The 20,261-nt window shown below is 37.6% G+C and overlaps 3 protein-coding genes across 13 annotated transcripts in view; all 3 read left to right on the top strand.

Annotated features, from left to right (window-relative positions):
• Nucleotides 1-11,740, top strand: part of TMCC3 (transmembrane and coiled-coil domain family 3) — a 396,600-nt gene extending 384,860 nt beyond the window's left edge. The window contains exon 7 of the mRNA XM_082350446.1: nucleotides 11,712-11,740. Within this exon, the coding sequence (XP_082206572.1) occupies nucleotides 11,712-11,725 (14 nt within the window). The 3' untranslated portion in view covers nucleotides 11,726-11,740. The remainder of the gene's footprint in view (nucleotides 1-11,711) is intronic.
• The window catches only part of CEP83 (centrosomal protein 83), a 129,228-nt gene that overhangs the window by 21,992 nt on the left and 86,975 nt on the right, over nucleotides 1-20,261 (top strand). The gene's annotated exons all lie outside the window — the stretch shown is intronic.
• Nucleotides 8,517-9,788, top strand: LOC309609238 (ferritin heavy chain-like). The gene is made up of 2 exons (XM_082350476.1): nucleotides 8,517-9,060; nucleotides 9,382-9,788. The coding sequence occupies exons 1-2, from the start codon at nucleotides 8,711-8,713 to the stop codon at nucleotides 9,602-9,604; spliced, it is 573 nt and encodes a 190-aa protein (XP_082206602.1). The 5' UTR covers nucleotides 8,517-8,710; the 3' UTR covers nucleotides 9,605-9,788.

Genomic DNA, 20,261 nt, shown 5'->3' with positions numbered 1-20,261 from the left:
CATTGGCAGACGGATTCTTAACCACCACGCCACCAGGGAAGTCCCCTTGCTATTTAGTTTTGATAATTTTTTATGTATTCTGGTTGCAAGTCCTTTATCGATATATGATTTGTAAATTATTCTTTCAGCCCTGCTTATCTGTTCATCTGCATTACAGTGTCTTTTAAAGAAGTTAATTTTAAAGTCCAGTTTTTCAGTGTTTTCTCTTATGGATTATGCTTTTGGTGTTGTATCTAAGAAATATTTAACTCAAGATCAAAATAATTTTCTGTGTTTGCTTCTAAGAGTTTTATTGTATTATGTTTGTGTTTACATACACACTTTGATTCAATTTTGTGTATGGTGTGAGGTATGACTTGAAGTTCTTGTTTTTGCACGTGGATGGGCAGTTGTCCCAGGACCATTTGTTGAAAAGGCTATCCTTTCTCCATAAAATTGACTGTGCTATTTGTCAAAAATTAATTGACCATGTATATTTGTATCTATTTCTGAACTCTCCTCTCTTTTTAATGGGTTTATGTGTCTGTCGTGATATGAATGCCACACTGTTTTGATTTCTATAGCATTTTAATAAGTCATGAAGTCAGATAGTGCAAGTTCTCTACTTTGTTCTTTATCAAAGTTTTGGCAATTCCAGGTCCTTTGTGTTTTTCTATAAATTTTATAACCGGCTTGTTAATTTCTATTTTTAAGAAGTCGGCTGGAATTTTGAATGGCATTGCATTGAATTTGGGAGAAATTAACATCTTAATATTGAGTAATTTGATCCATGAATATGGTATATTTTGCTATTAAACATGCTTTTTTTAAAATTTTATTTATTTATTTATTTATGGCTGTGTTGGGTCTTTGTTTCTGTGCGAGGGCTTTCTCTAGTTGCGGCAAGTGGGGGCCACTCTTCATCGCGGTGCGCGGGCCTCTCACTATCGCGGCCTCTCTTGTTGCGGAGCACAGGCTCCAGATGCGCAGGCTCAGTAATTGTGGCTCACGGGCCTAGTTGCTCCGCGGCATGTGGGATCCTCCCAGACCAGGGCTCGAACCCGTGTCCCCCGCACCGGCAGGCAGACTCTCAACCACTGCGCCACCAGGGAAGCCCCAACATGCTTTTTTATAGCCTCTTTTTCCATTATAAATAGCACTGTGATGTAAGCATCATGGTGGCAGGGACCTAATTCTGTCTTCCACTCCTTCCTGGCTCTTTGCATGCACTGAATAAACATTTATTAAACAATAAATGAAGAAGGTTCCTGAACATAAATATTTGTGCATATCTCTGATTAGTTTCTTAAGAGTACTTCCAACGTGTGGAATTGCTAGGTCAAAGGATATGTTCATTTTTAAAGCTTTTGATTACTAGACACTTCCCTAGAATTTTTGTTTTTTGAGGCAGAAATATCTTGATTGATAACTATCATAAGGCATGCATAATTGATTAGCAAATGGTGTTCTTGATGACATTCTTCCCCAAGCTTTCTCTTAAATTACACTGTAAGCCTATGGGAAAGTAGGATTCATATCACAGAAATTTTGTGGATCACTTTTCTGTCATTAACTAGATTTATTGGAATTGGGAGCTATGGAGAGAACCAAAAATGAAGGCGATTGTAGTTTTCCTTTGAGGAACTCACAGTCTCTTTGGAAAGATAGTTTACATAGTTATAAATCACTAGAAGGGAAAAATACCCATGTGATAGAATTTAGAATAAATATCCTGAGGCAAGCCCAAGGAAGGCAGAAATTCATGGAGCAGAAAGAAGGGCAGAAGCTATTGTTTACATTCACTTTTAGAGTTAACTATCAACTCTGAAAATAGTTTCATGATTGTTCAGACTGTAGGGTTTTAGGTTTGACTCTGACCTTGATTTGTGGATTAGTTGAAAAGTTGAGGTATTTTAATTTGGCATAAGTATATGAACAATATTGTGAAGGTAAGAATAAGCAACATGTGTATGAGAGAGAAGCAACTTAATTTGCTCTAGCAAAGGGGTCCTGTGGGGCAGCAAAATGAAATTGTTTGCATTTGTATAGGGAGTTGGCTAATGCAGGGCTTTGAGTTTGGCTGAGAAGTGTAGATTTGATTCAGTAAACAATAGGAAGGATTATAATAGGAGTTATAATAGTGGAAACAGTTCATGAGAAAGATTGTCCTGGTGGATAATTTGTAGTCTATGTAAGGATGAGGAAAGACCAAAATCCAGGACACTGTTTAGGAGGCTTCTGTTAAAATAAACCAAATGTAAAATATTTGAGATTTTTGCACTAGAGGGTGGTGGAAAAGAATGGTTAAAATCAACAGACAGATGAAGAATCAGCAGGATTAATAATGTATTACTGATAGGAGAGGGGGAATAAGTTGTGTGCTAAGAAATAAGGGGAGGGTAGTAGTGATTTTTTTTTTTTTTTTTAAGGAGGCAGGTAGAAAATTTGAAGTTAAAGAGTTTCATTCTTGTTATGCCAAGCTTCCGTTATAGATGGGACATGTAGTAGAGTAAGAGTTTTGAGCTGAGAGAGAGGTTAGGAATGTGGTTATAAATTTGAGTGTCGTTCAATTAGATGTAATAAATCAAGCTGTGAGAGAGGCAACTTGACTTTTTTTTTTTTAAATTTTTTTGGCTGCGTTGGGTCTTTGTCGCTGCGTGCAGGCTTTCTGTAGCTGTGGCAAGCAGAGGCTACTCTTTGTTGCAGTGTGCAGGCTTCTCATTGTGGTGGCTTCTCTTGTTGCGCAGCACGGGCTCTGGGCACGCGGACTTCAGTAGTTGCAGTGCATGGGCTCAGTAGTTGTGGCTCGCGGGCTCTAGAGCGCAGACTCAGCAGTTGTGGCGCATGGGCTTAGTTGCTCCGTGGCATGTGGGATCTTCCCGGACCAGGGCTCGAACCTGTGTCCCCTGCATTAGCAGGCAGATTCTTAACCACTGCGCCACCAGGGAAGTCTGTTGACTTTTCTTGTAGAGATGGAACAACAGACTAGAGATTCTCATGGTGAGTGGGAGAAAGAACATATAAGGGTGAACAAGAAGGGTCAGAGAGATAGGAGGTGATCATGGTTTGTAGATGCTAAGAGAAGAATATTTCAGAGAGGTTCTTAAAGGTGATTATGTGCAAACTGCCTTGATAAGGTTTCTTTATGTTTACTAGTGTTTAGCATAGCTTAGTAAACATAGTAAACTCTTGATGAAAGATAGTGTAAATTATTCTCTTAATTATTGGATTAAGATTGAAATTTTTCATGTTATCTGTTATGTTCAGTTGGTAAGAAAGGAATAATGACACAGTTATTTTCGTAGTTTATAAGCCATGTGTCTATACTCTCATGTAAAGGTATTGCCAACATTATCACTTTTGTCCCAGATTACAAAAGTAGTTTATTTTTGCATCATTAAAAACGAAACAAAACAAAACTTATACTAATAATTTTATTAGCTCAAGTGAAGGGAATAGTATATGACTTTATAATTATAGTTTTGTAAGATGCTTTTGCCTACCTAATATTGTGGCATTTTTTTTTAAGTTTTATTTTTTTGCCCTTAATTTTTTCTTTTAACTTAAACTAAAAAAAAACCCAACCAGTTTACCCATGACTCCCCTCACCACCACACCCAAATTCAACCACCAATCTGTTCTCTGTATCTATGAGCTTGTTTTTCTGTGTGTGTGTGTGTAGATTTCACATATAAGAGAGATCATATGTTATTTTTCTCTCTCTCTGACTTATTTCACTTAGCATAGTGCCATGAAGGTCCATCCATGTTGTTGAAAATGTCAAGATTTCCTTCTTTTTTATGGCTGAGTCATACTCCATTGTACATACATACACCACATTTTCTTTATTCATTCATCCATGAATGGCCACTTAGGTTGTTTCCATGTCTTGAGTCTTGTAAATAATGCTGCAGTAAACATAGGGTTACATAAGTCTTTTCGAGTTAGTGTTTTTGTTTTCCTCAGATAAATACCCAGAAGTGGAATTGCTGGATCATATGGTAGCTCTGTTTTTAATTTTTTGAGGAACCTCTGTGTCCTTAATTTTCCAGATGGATTATTGTACATGTTCATACTGCCTCAAGACTGTGGTCTTGGTCTTTCCTATTTTCTAAACCAGTTTTATTATCTCTGTTATAAAATATTTTCCAAGATAACTTATATAATTTAAAAAGTCTTACCACAAGGTGTCATTGTAACCTCTAAAAAGAAATTCCATGTAAATATGTGCAACACCAATTTTTACATTTCCTTGTGTTTTTAAGTCTGTTTTTTTTTTTTTTTCTGTTTCATGTTTTGGAGTTGTCTTTTAAGATATATTGTATATCTCTTGTATTAAAGGAAAAAATTAAGTAGCTCCTGTTCTTGAGTTCTCATGTTTTTGCAAAAACATATGCTTTCCACCCACAAATTTCTAAAGAGTGTGTTGCTATAGAGATGATGGTTTGAAGGAAAGAATGAGGAGGAGTAACAGCAGGTGGACATTCAAGGAACAAAATACTTATTTTATGTCTTTGTTCCTGACGGAGCCAGCTTTAGCATTTACCCCTCTGCTGGTGAAATCCCTATAGAAGAAAAGTAGATATTTAGAGATACTGTGATGATATTTGCATTTACTCAGATGCTTTTGCAAAGGTCCCTGTGCTTGATTCTTTGTTCATATGAAAGGTTAGTGCTTGAAGTAATTGTAATCTTTGAAACAGTCTTTCTTCTGCTTTAACTGGATTGTATTTTATTTAAAACAAAACAAAAAACTGTCCTGATTTCCTTTTTAATTAGTGTCTTTGAAAGAGGTGGTTTTTTTGTTTGTTTGGTTTTTGTTTTTCTTTTTTTGAGAGGTGTGTCAATATCTAACTACAAATTCCTGTTACTTCTGCCTCCAAATTCATTTTCAGGACTATTGCCTGTTGACTACCTGCTGCCACTATTTTTGTTCAGGTGTTCATCATTGCTTTCCTGGACTTTTGATCTCCTTTTCTTTTTCTTACTCCCCACCCCACCTCAAATCTGTTCTGCCCCTTGGATAAGGTAGTTATTTTTCTGAAGTACAAATCTGAAACCACCCTGTACTGTCCCTCATCTACCACAAGCTTAAAACCTTTCCTTGGCTCTCCTAGACCCCAGGATGAACTCCGGTCTTCTGCACATTGCCTTCAAGGCTCTGCCCCACTTCTTCAGGCTGATAATGCTTCCCCACATCTCCCCCCCGCACCTCCAGTGATCTCTCCATCTCCGTGCCTTTGTACTTGGTGTTTCTTCCCTGCATCTCTTTCTTTGTCTTAGCTCAGGATTTCCTTCTTTGTGAAGTTGTCCCTGACAGCTTCTCCAGCAGAATTTTGCCTCTCTTTCAAGTGCACCCATACTACCTATAAATATATTACAGTGCTTTATAGTTTTGAAACTTTCTGAATTCACTTATTTTAAATAGGTAATATCCCCACATGGCAAAAAAAAATTTTTTTAAGTACAGTAAGGGTTTAATAAATTGTAAGTTTTCTCTTATTTTTGTTTAGTTAGCAGTTGTTGGTCAACATGTATGTTTTATTGACCACGATGAACTCTTTGAGGGCACAAATTTTCTTTTATTTATTTCTGTATCTCTGTACCAACAAAGTGTCTGGCATAAAATAGGCACTTAGAAAATGTCCATAGTACTCTGAATACGGGCAGGTTCTTCCTTGCTGAGAAGTCAGCTGGACTTGATGGTCTGCATATTTACGTATCTCCCTCAGAACCCTGTTAGGAAGTGGACCACTCAGTAAATATGATATAGTAGCCACTCAGTAGGTACTGATTGTTTAATTGCTTTTTTTTTTCTTTTAAATAAATGGTTTTAAAGTTAACCTGTTTGTGTGACTTTTATTTATTTCCCTTTTCTGGCTCTGAAAAACTTTATACTTTCTTTCTGGCAGATTCTTATATATGAAAAAGGGAATGTTTACATTAACTCCAGTAAAAAAAATCAGTCGAACTCATCAATTTTTAAAATTTATTTAACTTTTCAGACTAAGGCATAAATCTCATGGAAATAAAATAAAATCAGAATTTATTTAAAAAACAAATAATTTCCAGGACATGTTGTTGGATCAGTAGACAACCTTCATTTTGTGTTCGGAGCCATATGGTAGCCTTTTCTATTTCAGGAGAAATATGGGACTGTGAGCAAAGAAGACTCTGTAGCTCGCACAAAGGTATTAAGTACTCATAAATCTTTTGCAGAGTCCCCTCTATTATATGTAATAGCGCCTACACTAAGAAACATGGAAATGAATTTGAAGTATGATTTGTGCAAGAGTCATCCTTGTTTTTCAGGTCACAACTTTTCAGAGACTTTTATAATTTATTTCTAAGCATTTGAGGTTGACTGGTTACTATATCATACTTTCCAGAATTCTTTTGTGCGAATTAAGCTATGCGGAGGCAGACAGTGCAATTATAAGAATAGAATAACATTTTAATTCAGAGTGCTTTGGTGGTTGATTGCTAACCACTCTAATACATACCTTCTTCCCTTTCTCTTTCCTTACCCTCCCGTTTCTAAATCACAATTACAGGGCCTGGCACCTTTCCAGGACTTTGAAGGGTCGGCTCCCAGCTGCACTTGAGGTTTTGGCAGGGTGTCAAGTTGTGACATTTTTTTGTATACAAGACATCCTAGGATGGCCATCCAAAGGCTGTTTGGGTGACTAGTATAGGATTCTCTCTGGATATTAAAGAAACTCATTTCTAATGTTGTGTTTATAAGTGAAGTAATGCCGGATGTAGGTTCTTTCTAGACTTTTAATGTTGTTTTTAAAAAACAATATTCACTTTGGGGGCATGTAGTATTTAGAGCATTGTTTTGAAATGTTCAAAGGCATAGCATGTGCTTTTTAATGGAATGTGTTTTGGAAGCTTTCCATGAGCATCAGCAGCTGTGCTTTTAGAATATTTTGAATTACCATCCTTTTGGGCAGACATTGTACCACTGCTTAAGAAATACAGCTCCTGTGCGAAAGAAAATGTCATGTGTTGGTCTGTGGAGCTGGGACTGGTCTAAAGACATGGGAGGAAGGACATGTGGGTGTGGTTATGTGATAGTAATAGTTGCAAAGATAGGAAGATGTATTTGGAGAAGGGTTATGCTGAGCCTTAAAAATTGCCTTTCACAGAGATTAGTCCATCTCATAAGTGCTTACTGATTAACAGGCTGATCAAAAGAATCTGCTTTACCTTTCATTATTGTTTGAATTGTGTACTTTAAAACATTTGCATTATGAGTTTCTTTATTTGGTAAACTCCCCACAATAGGAATTGTTTCTTTTATTGTATAGTTCAGATGCCTAATACATATTTAGATGTTCTGTGAGTAATTGATACCTGTCTATTGACTGGCTAAAATCAGAAAAGTCTGACTGTGGTAAGAATTTAAAACTGATGGAAATTTTCAGACTGGCTAAAATTCATTATGAAAAAATAGACTGAAGAGAGAGCCGGTGTATTAGTTAGTTGTGGCTACTGTAACAGATTACCACATACTAGGTGGTTTAAAACAGCAACAATTTATTCTCTTACAGTTTGGAGACCAGAAATCTGAAATCAAGGGCCACACTCCCTCTAAAGGCTCTAGGGGAGAATTCTTTCCTTGCTTCTTCCAGCTTGTGGTTTAAGGCATTCCTTGGTTTGTGGCTGCATTTCTCTGATCTCTGCCTTCTTGGTCATACTGCCTCCTCCTTTTTATTTTTAGTCTTTCTCTTATAAGGATACCTGTCATTGTATTTAGGGCCCACCCATATAATCAAGGATAAGCTCCTCCCTTTAAGATCCTTAATTTAATCACATCTTTTGCCATATAATGTCATTATCATAAGTTACAGAGATTAGGAAGTGACATACATTTTTGGGCCAGCATTCAGCCCAATACAGAAGCCTCAGTTACTGAATATGGATGAGAAAAGTGAATTGAGGGTAAAGTAGCATAGAATGGTGGACATATTCATTTAATATTTTTGAGCCAATATGTACCTGTGTTTGTTTTAGGTTTGGGGGTTATAAATATGAGTAAGACAGGTTTTCTTCCCTTGGGCGAAGTTACATTGCCTGTGTTACATATATTAAAAAATTACAAGATAGAAGATAGAATAATTACATAATATGTTTGGGAGAGTCAGGGAATACTTCGTGGAAGAAGTAATGCATTCCTGAGCAAGGTTTTGAAGGCTGCCTGGGAATTCAGTAGATCAGAGTGCAGAGGGGATAGAAAAGACCTTCAGGGCAAGGAAATTAGTATTTGCTAAGACATGGAGGTAGAAAACAGCAGTGTGTGCTCACGAAGCCACCAGTAAGTCAGAGCACTGAGATGAATTTAAAATTTGTTTTGTTTCTAGTAAGTTGCAAGGTAGACAGTCTTTGTTGTGATCCTTCTTAAAGCAAAGATCTTTTCATAGATTGAGAAGATCTGTGAATGGCCATTAAATACGTGAAAAAGTTGCCTCAGGGAAGTGCAAATTAAAACCACAATGAGATACATCCCCTAGAATAACTAAAATTAAAAAGACCGACAGTCCTCGCAGAGAGTTGCCACGGTTTCCTGCTTCAACAGTGCTTGGACGGAACCCGGCGCTCGTCCCCCGCTCCGGCAGGCTGCTCAGAGCCAGCCCTCGCCACCACCTGACAACGCCCTCCGACCGCCCCGAGGTCCCCGCCAACGTTACAGCGCCGCGCAGCCACCGCCTCACCTCAGCCGCTCGCCATGACGACCGCGTCCCCTTCGCAGGTGCGCCAGAACTACCACCAGGACTCGGAGGCCGCCATCAATCGCCAGATCAACCTGGAGCTCTACGCCTCCTACGTCTACCTGTCCATGTCATACTATTTTGACCGCGATGATGTGGCATTGAAGAACTTTGCCAAATACTTTCTTCACCAATCTCATGAGGAGAGGGAACATGCTGAGAAACTGATGAAGCTGCAGAACCAGCGGGGTGGCCGAATCTTCCTGCAGGATATCAAGAAACCAGACCGTGATGACTGGGAGAATGGGCTGAATGCAATGGAATGTGCGCTACACTTGGAAAAAAGTGTGAATCAGGGGCTTCCCTGGTGGCGCAGTGGTTGAGAGTCTGCCTGCCAATGCAGGGGACACGGGTTCGAGCCCTGGTCTGGGAAGATCCCACATGCCACGGAGCAACTAGGCCCGTGAGCCACAACTACTGAGCCTGCGCATCTGGAGCTTGTGCTCCGCAACAAGAGAGACCGCGATAGTGAGAGGCCGGGGCACTGCGATGAAGAGTGGTCCCCACTTGCCATAACTAGAGAAAGCCCTAGCACAGAAACGAAGACCCAACACAGCCATAAATAAATAAATAAATAAATAAATAAATAAATAAATAAACGGATTACCACGTTTTAAAAAAAAAAAAGTGTGAATCACTCACTACTGGAACTGCACAAATTGGCCACTGAGAAAAATGACCCCCATTTGTGTGACTTCATTGAGACTCATTACCTGAATGAGCAGGTGAAATCCATTAAAGAATTGGGTGACCACGTAACCAACTTGCGCACGAAGGGGTCCCCCGAATCTGGCATGGCACATTATCTCTTTGACAAGCACACCCTGGGAAATAGTGATAATGAAAGCTAAGCCTTAGGCTGGCTTCCCGTAGCCACAGGAGTGACTGCCCTGGTCACCAAGGCAGTGCATGCATGTTTGGGTTACCTTTACCTTTTCTGTAAGTTGTACCAAAACATCTACAAGTCCTTTCCTTAGTATCATTCCTTCAAATAAAGTAATTTGGTACCCAAAAAAAAAAAAAAAAAAAAAAGACCATGTTAAAGTAATTAAAGAGGCCATTAGACTGTGGTGGCTGTAATACTTTGGTAGCCTATGGAAGCAAACCAAAACCTAAGCCAGAATCAATGCACTTGAATCCCAGAAAGTGAAATTTAAGAACAACCAATTACAGCCAACTAGGGTTTTCCAAATAAAAAAACTCCTCAACCTGTAGCCAACCAAATGCTTTCCTTGCTTTGGTTCCACATCTCTATAAAACCCTCTCCACTAGCTCCTGTTGGTGGTGTGCTCCTACTGCTTTCGGTTAGGTGCTGCCCAATTGGAATGGATGTATGCTCAAATAAACTCTTGAAAATTTTAATGTGCCTCAGTTTGTCTTTTAACAACTGACAGCACCAAATGTTGGCAAAAATGTGGAGGAAACAACTCTCATGTTGATTGAAATGGAAGATGGTACAACTACTTGGAAAAAGATTTGTCAGTTTGTTACAAACATATACTCACTCCATGATCTAGCAGTTCCACTCATATATTTACACTTGTCCCCAACTGAAAACGTTTCCACAAAAAGTCTTGTACAAGCAGCTTTATTCATAATAACCAGAAACAATCCAAATGCCCATCAGTAAGAGAACAAAATGTGTTATATTTAAACAATGGAATAGTCTTGGGTTCTTCCTTTGTGAGCTCATGGAATTGTATACTTAAAATTTATGCATTTCATTATATGTAAATTTTACCTTAGAAACAAAGACTAAATAAACAAGAGAATTGGTGGAAGAAATGGTCCTTTTACACGTTATTGTGTATCCATGTGATACCTGAAACTGTGGTACCCTCACAACTGAGAGGAGAATTAAGACAGCAGGATGTTGGCAGAAGAATGGGAAAGACCAGGGTCCTTGATAATACTGAGACTAATTTTTGAATGAAAATTTAGAATTTTGAATCTTAAAATTGAAAATTTTGACCTCTTTAAAAAGTTGATTATAATATACATGTAAAAAAAATGCATAAAAATGTCCATCTGAGTGATTTACAAAGCAAATCACAATGTAACCTCAACAAAGATCAAGAAGTAGAACACTACCAGCCTTCCTCAGGTGACATAATCCTGAATTTCTGTGTTAATCACAACCTAAACATACCCAAGCATGTATTCTCCAAATACTGTTGTTTTATCTGTTTTTAATTTTTTCTGAACTTTATATGTTTGGAATAATTGAGTATTTTTTTGTGTGTGCCTTCTTTCTTTTGCATAGTGTATTTGTGATATTCACCTATATAGAGTCTATCTGTAGCTTTTCATTGCCATATAGTACTAGTTCCTTTATACCATAGTTTGGTTCTTCAGCTGTTTATGGAAATTTGTTTTGTTTCTAGGTTTCAGTTAGGAATAATACTGCTGTGAACAGTATTATTCCAACAGAAATCTCTTGGTGTACTTGTACTCACATATCAGTTAGTTATATATCAAGTAGAGGAATTGCTGAGTCATAATATATATGCATTTCTTTAACTTTAGATAACGCTTGCTTTTTTCCCAAAGTGGATGTGCTATCACTTGTTGCTTCCCATTCTCTCTGACCTTGTTACCATCAGTCTTTTTGGTTTTCTCATTGTGGTTTTAATTTTATAAAGAATTCCTACACATTAGTACATAAAAAGATAATAGAAAAAATTGGGCAAAAGATTCAAATAAACATTTCACAAAAGAGAATACCCAGAGGACCCATAAACAAAGAATGTCTTTAAAATATTTTGTTGGTGGTATGTAGAATGCAATTAATTTTTGTATGTTAATCTATTTAGCAATCTTACTAACTTGCTTTTTCTAATGATTTCTCTATAAATTCTTTTGGATTTTCTGTTTACACCATCAGAACGTCTGTAAATAAAGTTTTATTTTTCCTTTTCCAATTTTCTTTTAACCTTTTTTACCTTTGTCTTTTTCCAGATCTTCAGTACTAAGTTGAATAAAATTGGTGATATTGGACATCCTTGTCTTGATTGCATTCTCAAAGGCAGGCATTGAAGATTTTGAAATCAATCATGGTGTTTGCTGTATTCTTTTTGAACACACCTTTTATCAAATTGATGTGCCTTTTAGTTCCTAGTTTGCTAAGGTTTTTTTTAATTGAGGTGAAATTCATATAACAAAATTAACCATTATACAGTGTGCAATTCAGTGGCGTTTAGTGCATTCACGACATTGTACAACTACCACCTCTATCTAGTTCCAAAACATTTTATCACCTCAAAGAAAACTCTGTACCCATTACCCTATTCCCTCCCCCCAGCCCCTGGCAGCCACCAATCTGCTTTGTCTCTATGGATTTACCTATTTTGGATATTCCATATAAATGGAATCAGACTTTGATGACACGAATGGTAGACGTTTTATTTTAGTCCTACAGGTCCCTGAGCATCTGTTATTTTTGTCTATTTTCTGTCTGTTGTTTAAGCTGAGTAATTTCTATTCTACTAGTTCATTCTTTCCTCTTCGTCTGTCTTCTTTATTTATACTGTTGAGCTCATACTTAGATTTTTATTTTGGTCATTGTATTTTTGATTTCTAAGATTTCCATTGGTTCTTCTTTATATCTTCAATTCTTTGCTGAGACTTGTATTTGTTTGCTGTGACTTTTTCTTTTTTCATGTATTTCAAGCTTGTTTGTAATTGCTCACTGAAATATTTTAATCATGACTTCTTTAAAATCTTTGTCAGGTAACTTTAACATCTCTGTCATCTCAGTGTTGGCATCTAGCAGTTGTCTTTTACATTTAATTTGAGATCTTCCTCATTCTTGGTATGACCAGTGATTTTCTATTGAAACCTGGACCTTTAGGGTTTTATGTTATGAGACTTTGGATCCTATTTAAACCTGTTTTAGCTGGCTTTTCGTGACACCTCTCTGGTGGGGGAAAAGGGGGGAAATACTACCTCATTATTGCCAGATGAGGGTAAAAGTCTAATTTTCCCATTTGGCCTCTGTTGACACCTGAGTTATGGAAGATCATCATTTTGTTGTTGGGTGGCAAGGACTTCTTGCTTCCCATGTGGTCTCTACTGACACCGTAGAAAGGGTAGCCTTGTTATTACTGAGTGGTAGTGCCAGCCCTTACTCTCCACTAGCCCTTCTGTGACAGCAGTTCAGCAGATTGAGGAATGTGCTAATCCTTATTACTCTTGGTGGGGTGAAAGTTCAGGTGACCCATGTGGTCTCCACTAACATTTCAGGAGCATGGGGCTTTATTACTTCTCAGCAGAGATGAAAGTCCCAACTTCCTACTGCTTGTATATTATCCAGGTAGGGTATTGAGGTAACTCGTTACAACCTGGCCTCTCCACTTGGCCTTTGTTTGCATGGATGGGGGTGGAACCACAACTTTTTCTGTTGTATTTGCCTGTAGTAAGTTGTTACTGTCTAAAAATTTTTTGTCTTGCTGGGCTTCCCCTTTCTTGTTACTTTGGCTAGAGAAACAGGGTTAAGACTTTTTTGGGGGGGGTGTATGTGAACCCACTGCCAGCTTCTTCAGTTCCAAGTTGGACATAAATGAGGGAAAAAGAAAACCCAGGGAGCACGCCATTGTGTTGGTTCTTATGTCCCAGGGTCCTTGGCTGGTCTGCCTTCTAGTCTCCGTTTTTCAGAGTCATGTTATGTATGTCATATATATACTATTTGGGACTTTTAGTTGTATTAGTGGCATTAGGGAAATGTACACCTGCTCCATCTTCCTGGAAGCAGATGTCTTTATCCCTCAAGTTTTAATCTGTTTTCTTTAGTTCTAGATATTTTCTAATTTTTATTGTGACCTTTTCTTTGGTTTATAAGTTATTTAGAAATGTATTCTTTCTAAGCATATATAACTTTTCCAGTTATCTTTTTGTATTGAGTTCTAGTTTAATTGCACTGTAGTCAGAAAACATATTCTGTGTAAGTTTGCTTTTTTAAAAAATGTGAGATATTTTTAAGACCCAGCATGTGGTCATTTCTGAATGTTACGTGTGTGCTTACAGGGAATGTGTATTCTATAGTTATGGGATACACTTTTCTATATATGTCAGTTAGGTCAGGTTGATTAATTGTGTTGTTTAAGTTGTCTGTATTCTTACTGATTATTTTTTTCTGCTTGTTCTATTGGTTACCAAGGATAGTGTCATTTCTGAATGTTACGTGTATGCTTACAGGGAATGTGTATTCTATAGTTATGGGATACAGTTTTCTATATATGTCAGGTCAGGTTGATTAATTGTGTTGTTTAAATTGTCTGTATTCTTACTGATTATTTTTTTCTGCTTGTTCTATTTGTTACCAAGGATAGTGGTTAAATTCTCCCCCTAAGAGTGTGAATTTGTCTCTTTTTCCTTGTAGTTCTGACCTCTTCATTTACTGTATATAAATAAAAATTGTCACATCTTTTTGGTGTACTTAACCTTTTGTCATTATTAATGTCTCTCTTCATCTTTAGTAGTATATTTTGCCTTAAAATCAACTTTATTTGACATTAATATAGTTCCACCATCTCTTTTGATTGATGTTTGTATTCTCTTCTTTTTATCTCAACCTTTCTGTGCCCTTATGTTTTGCAATTGTCTTATTAAAAAGTCATATAGTTGAGTTATGTTTTTCCTTCCAAACTTCTATGTTGAGAAACCCTTTTTTAGAGTATTTGAATAATTTTAATTTTTCCACCCTTTTAGCATTCTTTAATGGTTATCTTAGAGAAAGGTTCGCAAACTTTTATTATGAAGAGTCAGATAGCAAATATTTTAGGCTCTTCAGGCTATGCATGGTTTCTGTTATGTATTCTTTCCTCCCTCCCTCCCTTCCTTCATTCCTTTTATAGAACTGTTTTAGATTTATATCAGAATCAAGCAGAAAGTACAGAGGGTTCCTGTGTACCCACTACTTGCCCCTGCACGCACAGCCTCCTGCACTGTTAACATCCCACAGCCGAGTGGTACATTGACATGTCATTATTACCCATAGTCCACAGTTTACATTGCGGTTCACTCTTGGTGTTGTACATTCTGTGGGTTTTAACAAATGTATATTGGCATGTATTCTATAATTATAGTATCATACAGAATAGTTTCACTGCTTTAAAAATCCTTTCTGCTCTGCCTATTCATCCCTTTTTTCCCCCTAACCCTTGGCAACCAGTGATCTTTTTAATGTCTTCATAGATTGGTCATTTCCAGAATATATGGGAATCCTACAATATGTATCCTTTTTTAGATGGGCTTCTTTCACTTAGTAACATGCATTTAAGATTCCTCCATATCTTTTCATGGCTTGATAGCTCATTTCTTTTTAAGGCTGGATAATATTCCATTGTCTGGATATACCACAGTTTATCCATTCACTTACTGAAGGACACCTTGGTTGCTTTCAAGGTTTGGGAATTATGAATAAAGCTGCTATAAACATCTGTGTGCCGGTTTTTGTTGGATGTAAGTTTTCAGCTCATTTGGGTAAATACCAAGGAGTGCAGTTGCTGGATTGTATGGTAAGAATAATGAATTAGAGTTTCTGTTGCTCCACATCCTCACTAGCATTTGGTGTTGTCAGTGTTTGGGTTTAGTTCATTCTAATAGGTGTGTGGTGATATCTCATTGTTGCTTTAATTTGCAATTCACTAATGACATGTGATGTCCAGTATCTTTTCATGTGCTTATTTGCTTTTGTGTATCTTCTTTGGTGAGATGTTTGGCCCATTTTTTAATCCAGTTGTTTTCTTATTGTTGAGTTTGAGTTCTTTGTATATTTTGGATAACAGTCTTTTATCAGATATATCTTTTGCAAATATTTTCTCCCAGTCTGTGGCTTCTCTTCTTATTCTCTTGACAGTGTCTTTTGTAGAGTAGAAGTTTTTAATTTTAATGAAGTCTAACTTGTCAATTTTTTTTCATGAATCTTGCCTATGGTGTTGTATCTAAAAAGTCATTGCCGTACTTAAGGTCATGTAGATTTTCTCCTATGTTCTCAGAATTTGATAGTTTTGCATTTTACATTGAGGTATATAGTCCATTTGAGCTAATTATGTGAAGGGTGTAAGGTCTGTGCCTAGATTCACGTTTTTTTTATGTGTGTTATTTTTGCATGTGCTCTTTTGTCAAAGATCAGTTGACTATAATTTAGTCTGTTTCTGGACTCTCTGTTCTTTTCCATTGATCTGTTTGCCTGTTCTTTGGCTGATATCATATTGTCTTGATTATTGTTGCTTATATAGTAAGTCTTGAAGTTGGGTAGTGTCAGTTCTCTAACTTTGTTCTTCTTCAATATTATGTTGGCTATTCTGGATCTTTTGCCTTTCCATATAAATTTTAGAATCAGTTTGTTGATATCCACATGATAACTTGTTGGGATGGTATCGAATCCATCTATCAAGTTGGGAAGAACTGACATCTTGGCCATATTTAGTCTTCCTATCCATGAATATAAACATTTTATTGTTGCCAGCCCTTTGCCCCGAGGTGGGAGAGAGGAGGCTCCTCAGAGCCTAGCACGGGAACTGTAAAGGAAATTGGTAACCACTGGCAAAGAGCACGTGCTGTGAGGGATACCTGGAGCAAAAAAAGACAAATAGTTAAGGTGTGAAAAGTCTCTTTTAGGGTAAGGCCAAAGAGCGAAAGGAACACAGAGAACAAAGGTTTCTTCTGTGAGGCCGGGGAGAGGAACACGCTGGCCAAGTGGACTGTTGAGGAGACTCCTGAGGAAGGCAATTCTGACATATGCTACAACATGGATGAACCTTGAGGACATTGTGCTAAATGGAATAAGCCAGTAACAAAAAGACAAATACCGTATGATTCCACTTACAGGAGCCGTGCGGCTGACCGGGTCTTGGTGCTGCGGCTGGGTGTCAGGCCTGAGCCTCAGAGGTGGGAGAGCCGAGTTCAGGACATTGGACCACCAGAGACCTCCCGGCCCCACGTAATATCAGTCGGCGAGAGCTCTCCCAGAGATCCCTGTCTCAATGCTAAGACCCAGCTCCACTCAATGACCAGAAAGCTCCAGTGCTGGACACCCCATGCCAAACAACTACCAAGACAGGAACACAACCCCACCCATTAGCAGAGAGCCTGCCTAAAATCATACTAAGTTCACAGACACCCCAAAACATACCACTGGACTTGGTCCTGCCCACCAGAAAGACAAGATCCAGCCTCATCCACCAGAACGCAGGCACCAGTCCCCTCCACCAGGAAGCCTACACAGCCCACTGAACCAACCTTACCCCGTGGGGGCAGACACCAAAAGCAATGGGAACTACGAACCTGCAGCCTGCACAAAGGAGACCCCAAACACAGTAAGTTAAGCAAAATGAGAAGACAGAGAACTATCCAGCAGATGAAGGAGCAAGGTAGAAACCCACCAGACCAAACAAATGAAGAGGAAATAGGCAGTGTACCTGAAAAAGAATTCAGAGTAATGATAGTAAAGATGATTCCAAAATCTTGGAAATAGAATGGAGAAAATACAAGAAACGTTTAACAAGGACCTAGAAGAATTAAAGAGCAAACAAACAATGATGAACAACACAATAAATGAAATTAAAAATTCTCTAAGAGGAATCAATAGCAGAAAAACTGAGGCAGAAGAACGGATAAGTGATCTGGAAGATAAAATAGTGGAAATGATTACTGCAGAGGAGAATAAAGAAAAAAGAATGAAAAGAATTGAGGACAGTCTCAGAGACCTCTGGGACACCATTAAATGCACCAACATTCGAATTATAGGGGTCCCAGAAGAAGAAGAGAAAAAGAAAGGTACTGAGAAAATATTTGAAGAGATTATACTTGAAAACTCCCTAATATGGGAAAGGAAATAGTCAATCAAGTCGAGGAAGCACAGAGAGTCCCATACAGGATAAATCCAAGGAGAAACACGCCAAGACACATATTAATCAAACTATCAAAAATTAAATACAAAGAAAAATATTAAAAGCAACAAGGGAAAAGCAACAAATAACATGCAAGGGAATCACCATAAGGTTAACAGATGATCTTTCAGCAGAAATTGTGCAAGCCAGAAGGGAGTGGCAGGACATATTTAAAGTGATGAAAGGGAAAAACCTACAACCAAGATTACTCTACCCAGGAAGGGTCTCATTCAGATTCGATGGAGAAATTAAAACCTTTACAGACAAGCAAAAGCTAAGAGAATTCAGCACCACCAAACCAGCTTTACAACAAATGCTAAAGGAACTTCTCTAGGCAGGAAACACAAGAGAAGGAAAAGACCTACAATGACAAACCCAAAACAATTAAGAAAATGGTAATAGGAACATACTTATCGATAATTACCTTAAATGTAAATGGATTAAGTGCTCCCACCAAAAGACATAGACTGGCTGAATGGATACAAAAACTAGACCCGTATATATGCTGTCTACAAGAGACCCACTTCAGACCTAGGGACACATACAGACTGAAAGTGAGGGGATGGAAAAAGATATTCCATGCAAATGGAAATCAGAAGAAAGCTGGAGTAGCAATTCTCATATCAGACAAAATGGACTTTAAAATTAAGACTATTACAAGAGACAAAGAAGGACATTACATAATGATTAAGGGATCAATCCAAGAAGAAGATATAACAGTTGTAAATATTTATGCACCCAACATAGGAACGCCTCAATACATAAGGCAAATGCTAACAGCCATAAAAGGGGAAATTGACAGTAATACAATCATAGTATGGGACTTTAACACTCCACTTTCACCAATGGACAGATCAACCAAAATGAAAATAAATAAGGAAACACAAGCTTTAAATGAGACATTGAACAAGATGGACTTAACTGATATTCATAGGATATTCCATGTAAAAACAACAGAATACACTTTCTTCTCAAGTGCTCCATGGAACATCCTCCAGGATAGATCATATCTTGGGTCACAAATCAAGCCTTGGTAAATTTAAGAAAATTGAAATCGTATCAAGTATCTTTTCCGACCACAATGCTATGAGACAAGATGTCAATTACAGGGAAAAAAAACTGTAAAGAATACAAACACACGGAAGCTAAACAATACGCTACTAAATAACAAAGAGATCACTGAAGAAATCAAAGAGGAAATCAAAAAATACCTGGAAAGAAATGACAGTGAAAACACGATGGCCCAAAACCTATGGGAAGCAGCAAAAGCAGTTCTAAGAGGGAAGTTCATAACAATACAATCCTACCTCAAGAAACAAGAAAAATCTCAAATAAACAACCTAACCTTATACCTAAAGCAATTAGAGAAAGAAGAACAAAAAAACCCCCAAAGTTAGCAGAAGGAAAGAAATCATCTTAAAGATCAGATCAGAAATAAATGAAAAAGAAATGAAGGAAATGATAGCAAAGATTAATAAAACTAAAAGCTGGTTCTTTGAGAAGATAAACAAAATTGATAAAACCATTAGCCAGATTTATCAAGAAAAAAAGGGAGAAGACTCAAATCAACAGAATTAGAAATGAAGAACGAGAAGTAACAACTGACACTGCAGAAATATAAAGGATCATGAGAGACTACTACAGGCAACTATATGCCAGTAAAATGGACAACCTGGAAGAAATGGACAAATTCTTAGAAAAACACAGCCCTCCGAGACTGAACCAGGAAGAGATAGGAAATATAAACAGACCAATCACAAGCACTGAAATTGAAACTCTGATGAAAAGTCTTCCAACAAACAGAAGCCCAGGACCAGATGGCTTCACAGGCAAATTCTATCAAACATTTAGAGAAGAGCTAACACCTATCCTTCTCAAACTCTTCCAAAATATAATAGAGGGAGAAACACTCCCAAACTCATTCTGTGAGGCTACCATCACCCTGATACCAAAACCAGGCAAAGATGTCACAAAAAAAGAAGACTACCGGCCAATATCACTGATGAACGTAGATTCAAAGCTCCTCAACAAAATACTAGCAAACAGAATCCAGCAACACATTAAAAGGATCATACACCACGATCAAGTTGGGTTTATCCCAGGAATGCAAGGATTCTTCAATGTATGCAAATCAATTAATGTGATGCACCACATTAACAAATTGAAGGATAAAAACCATATGATCATCTCAATAGATGCAGAAAAAGCTTTCGACAAAATTCATCACTGATTTATGATAAAAACCCTCCAGAAAGTAGGCATGAGGGAACTTACCTCAACATAATAAAGGCCATATATAACAAACCCACAGCCAACATCATTCTCAGTGGTGAAAAACTGAAATGATTTCCACTAAGATCAGGAACAAGACAAGGTTGCCCACTCTCACCACCATTATTCAACATAGTTTTGGAAGTTTCAGCCACAACAATCAAAGACAGAAAACAAATAAATGGAATCCAAATTGGAAAAGAAGAAGTAAAACTGTCACGGTTTGCAGATGACATGATATTATACATAGAGAATCCTAAAGATGCTACCAGAGAACTACTAGAGCTAATCAATGAATTTGGTAAAGTTGCAGGATACAAAATTAATGGACAGAAATCATTTGCAT

This window comes from Balaenoptera borealis (assembly GCF_965194805.1).
Source record: "Balaenoptera borealis genome assembly, chromosome: 13".
NCBI lineage: Eukaryota > Metazoa > Chordata > Mammalia > Artiodactyla > Balaenopteridae > Balaenoptera > Balaenoptera borealis.
This window is presented reverse-complemented; position numbering and strand designations above follow the sequence as displayed.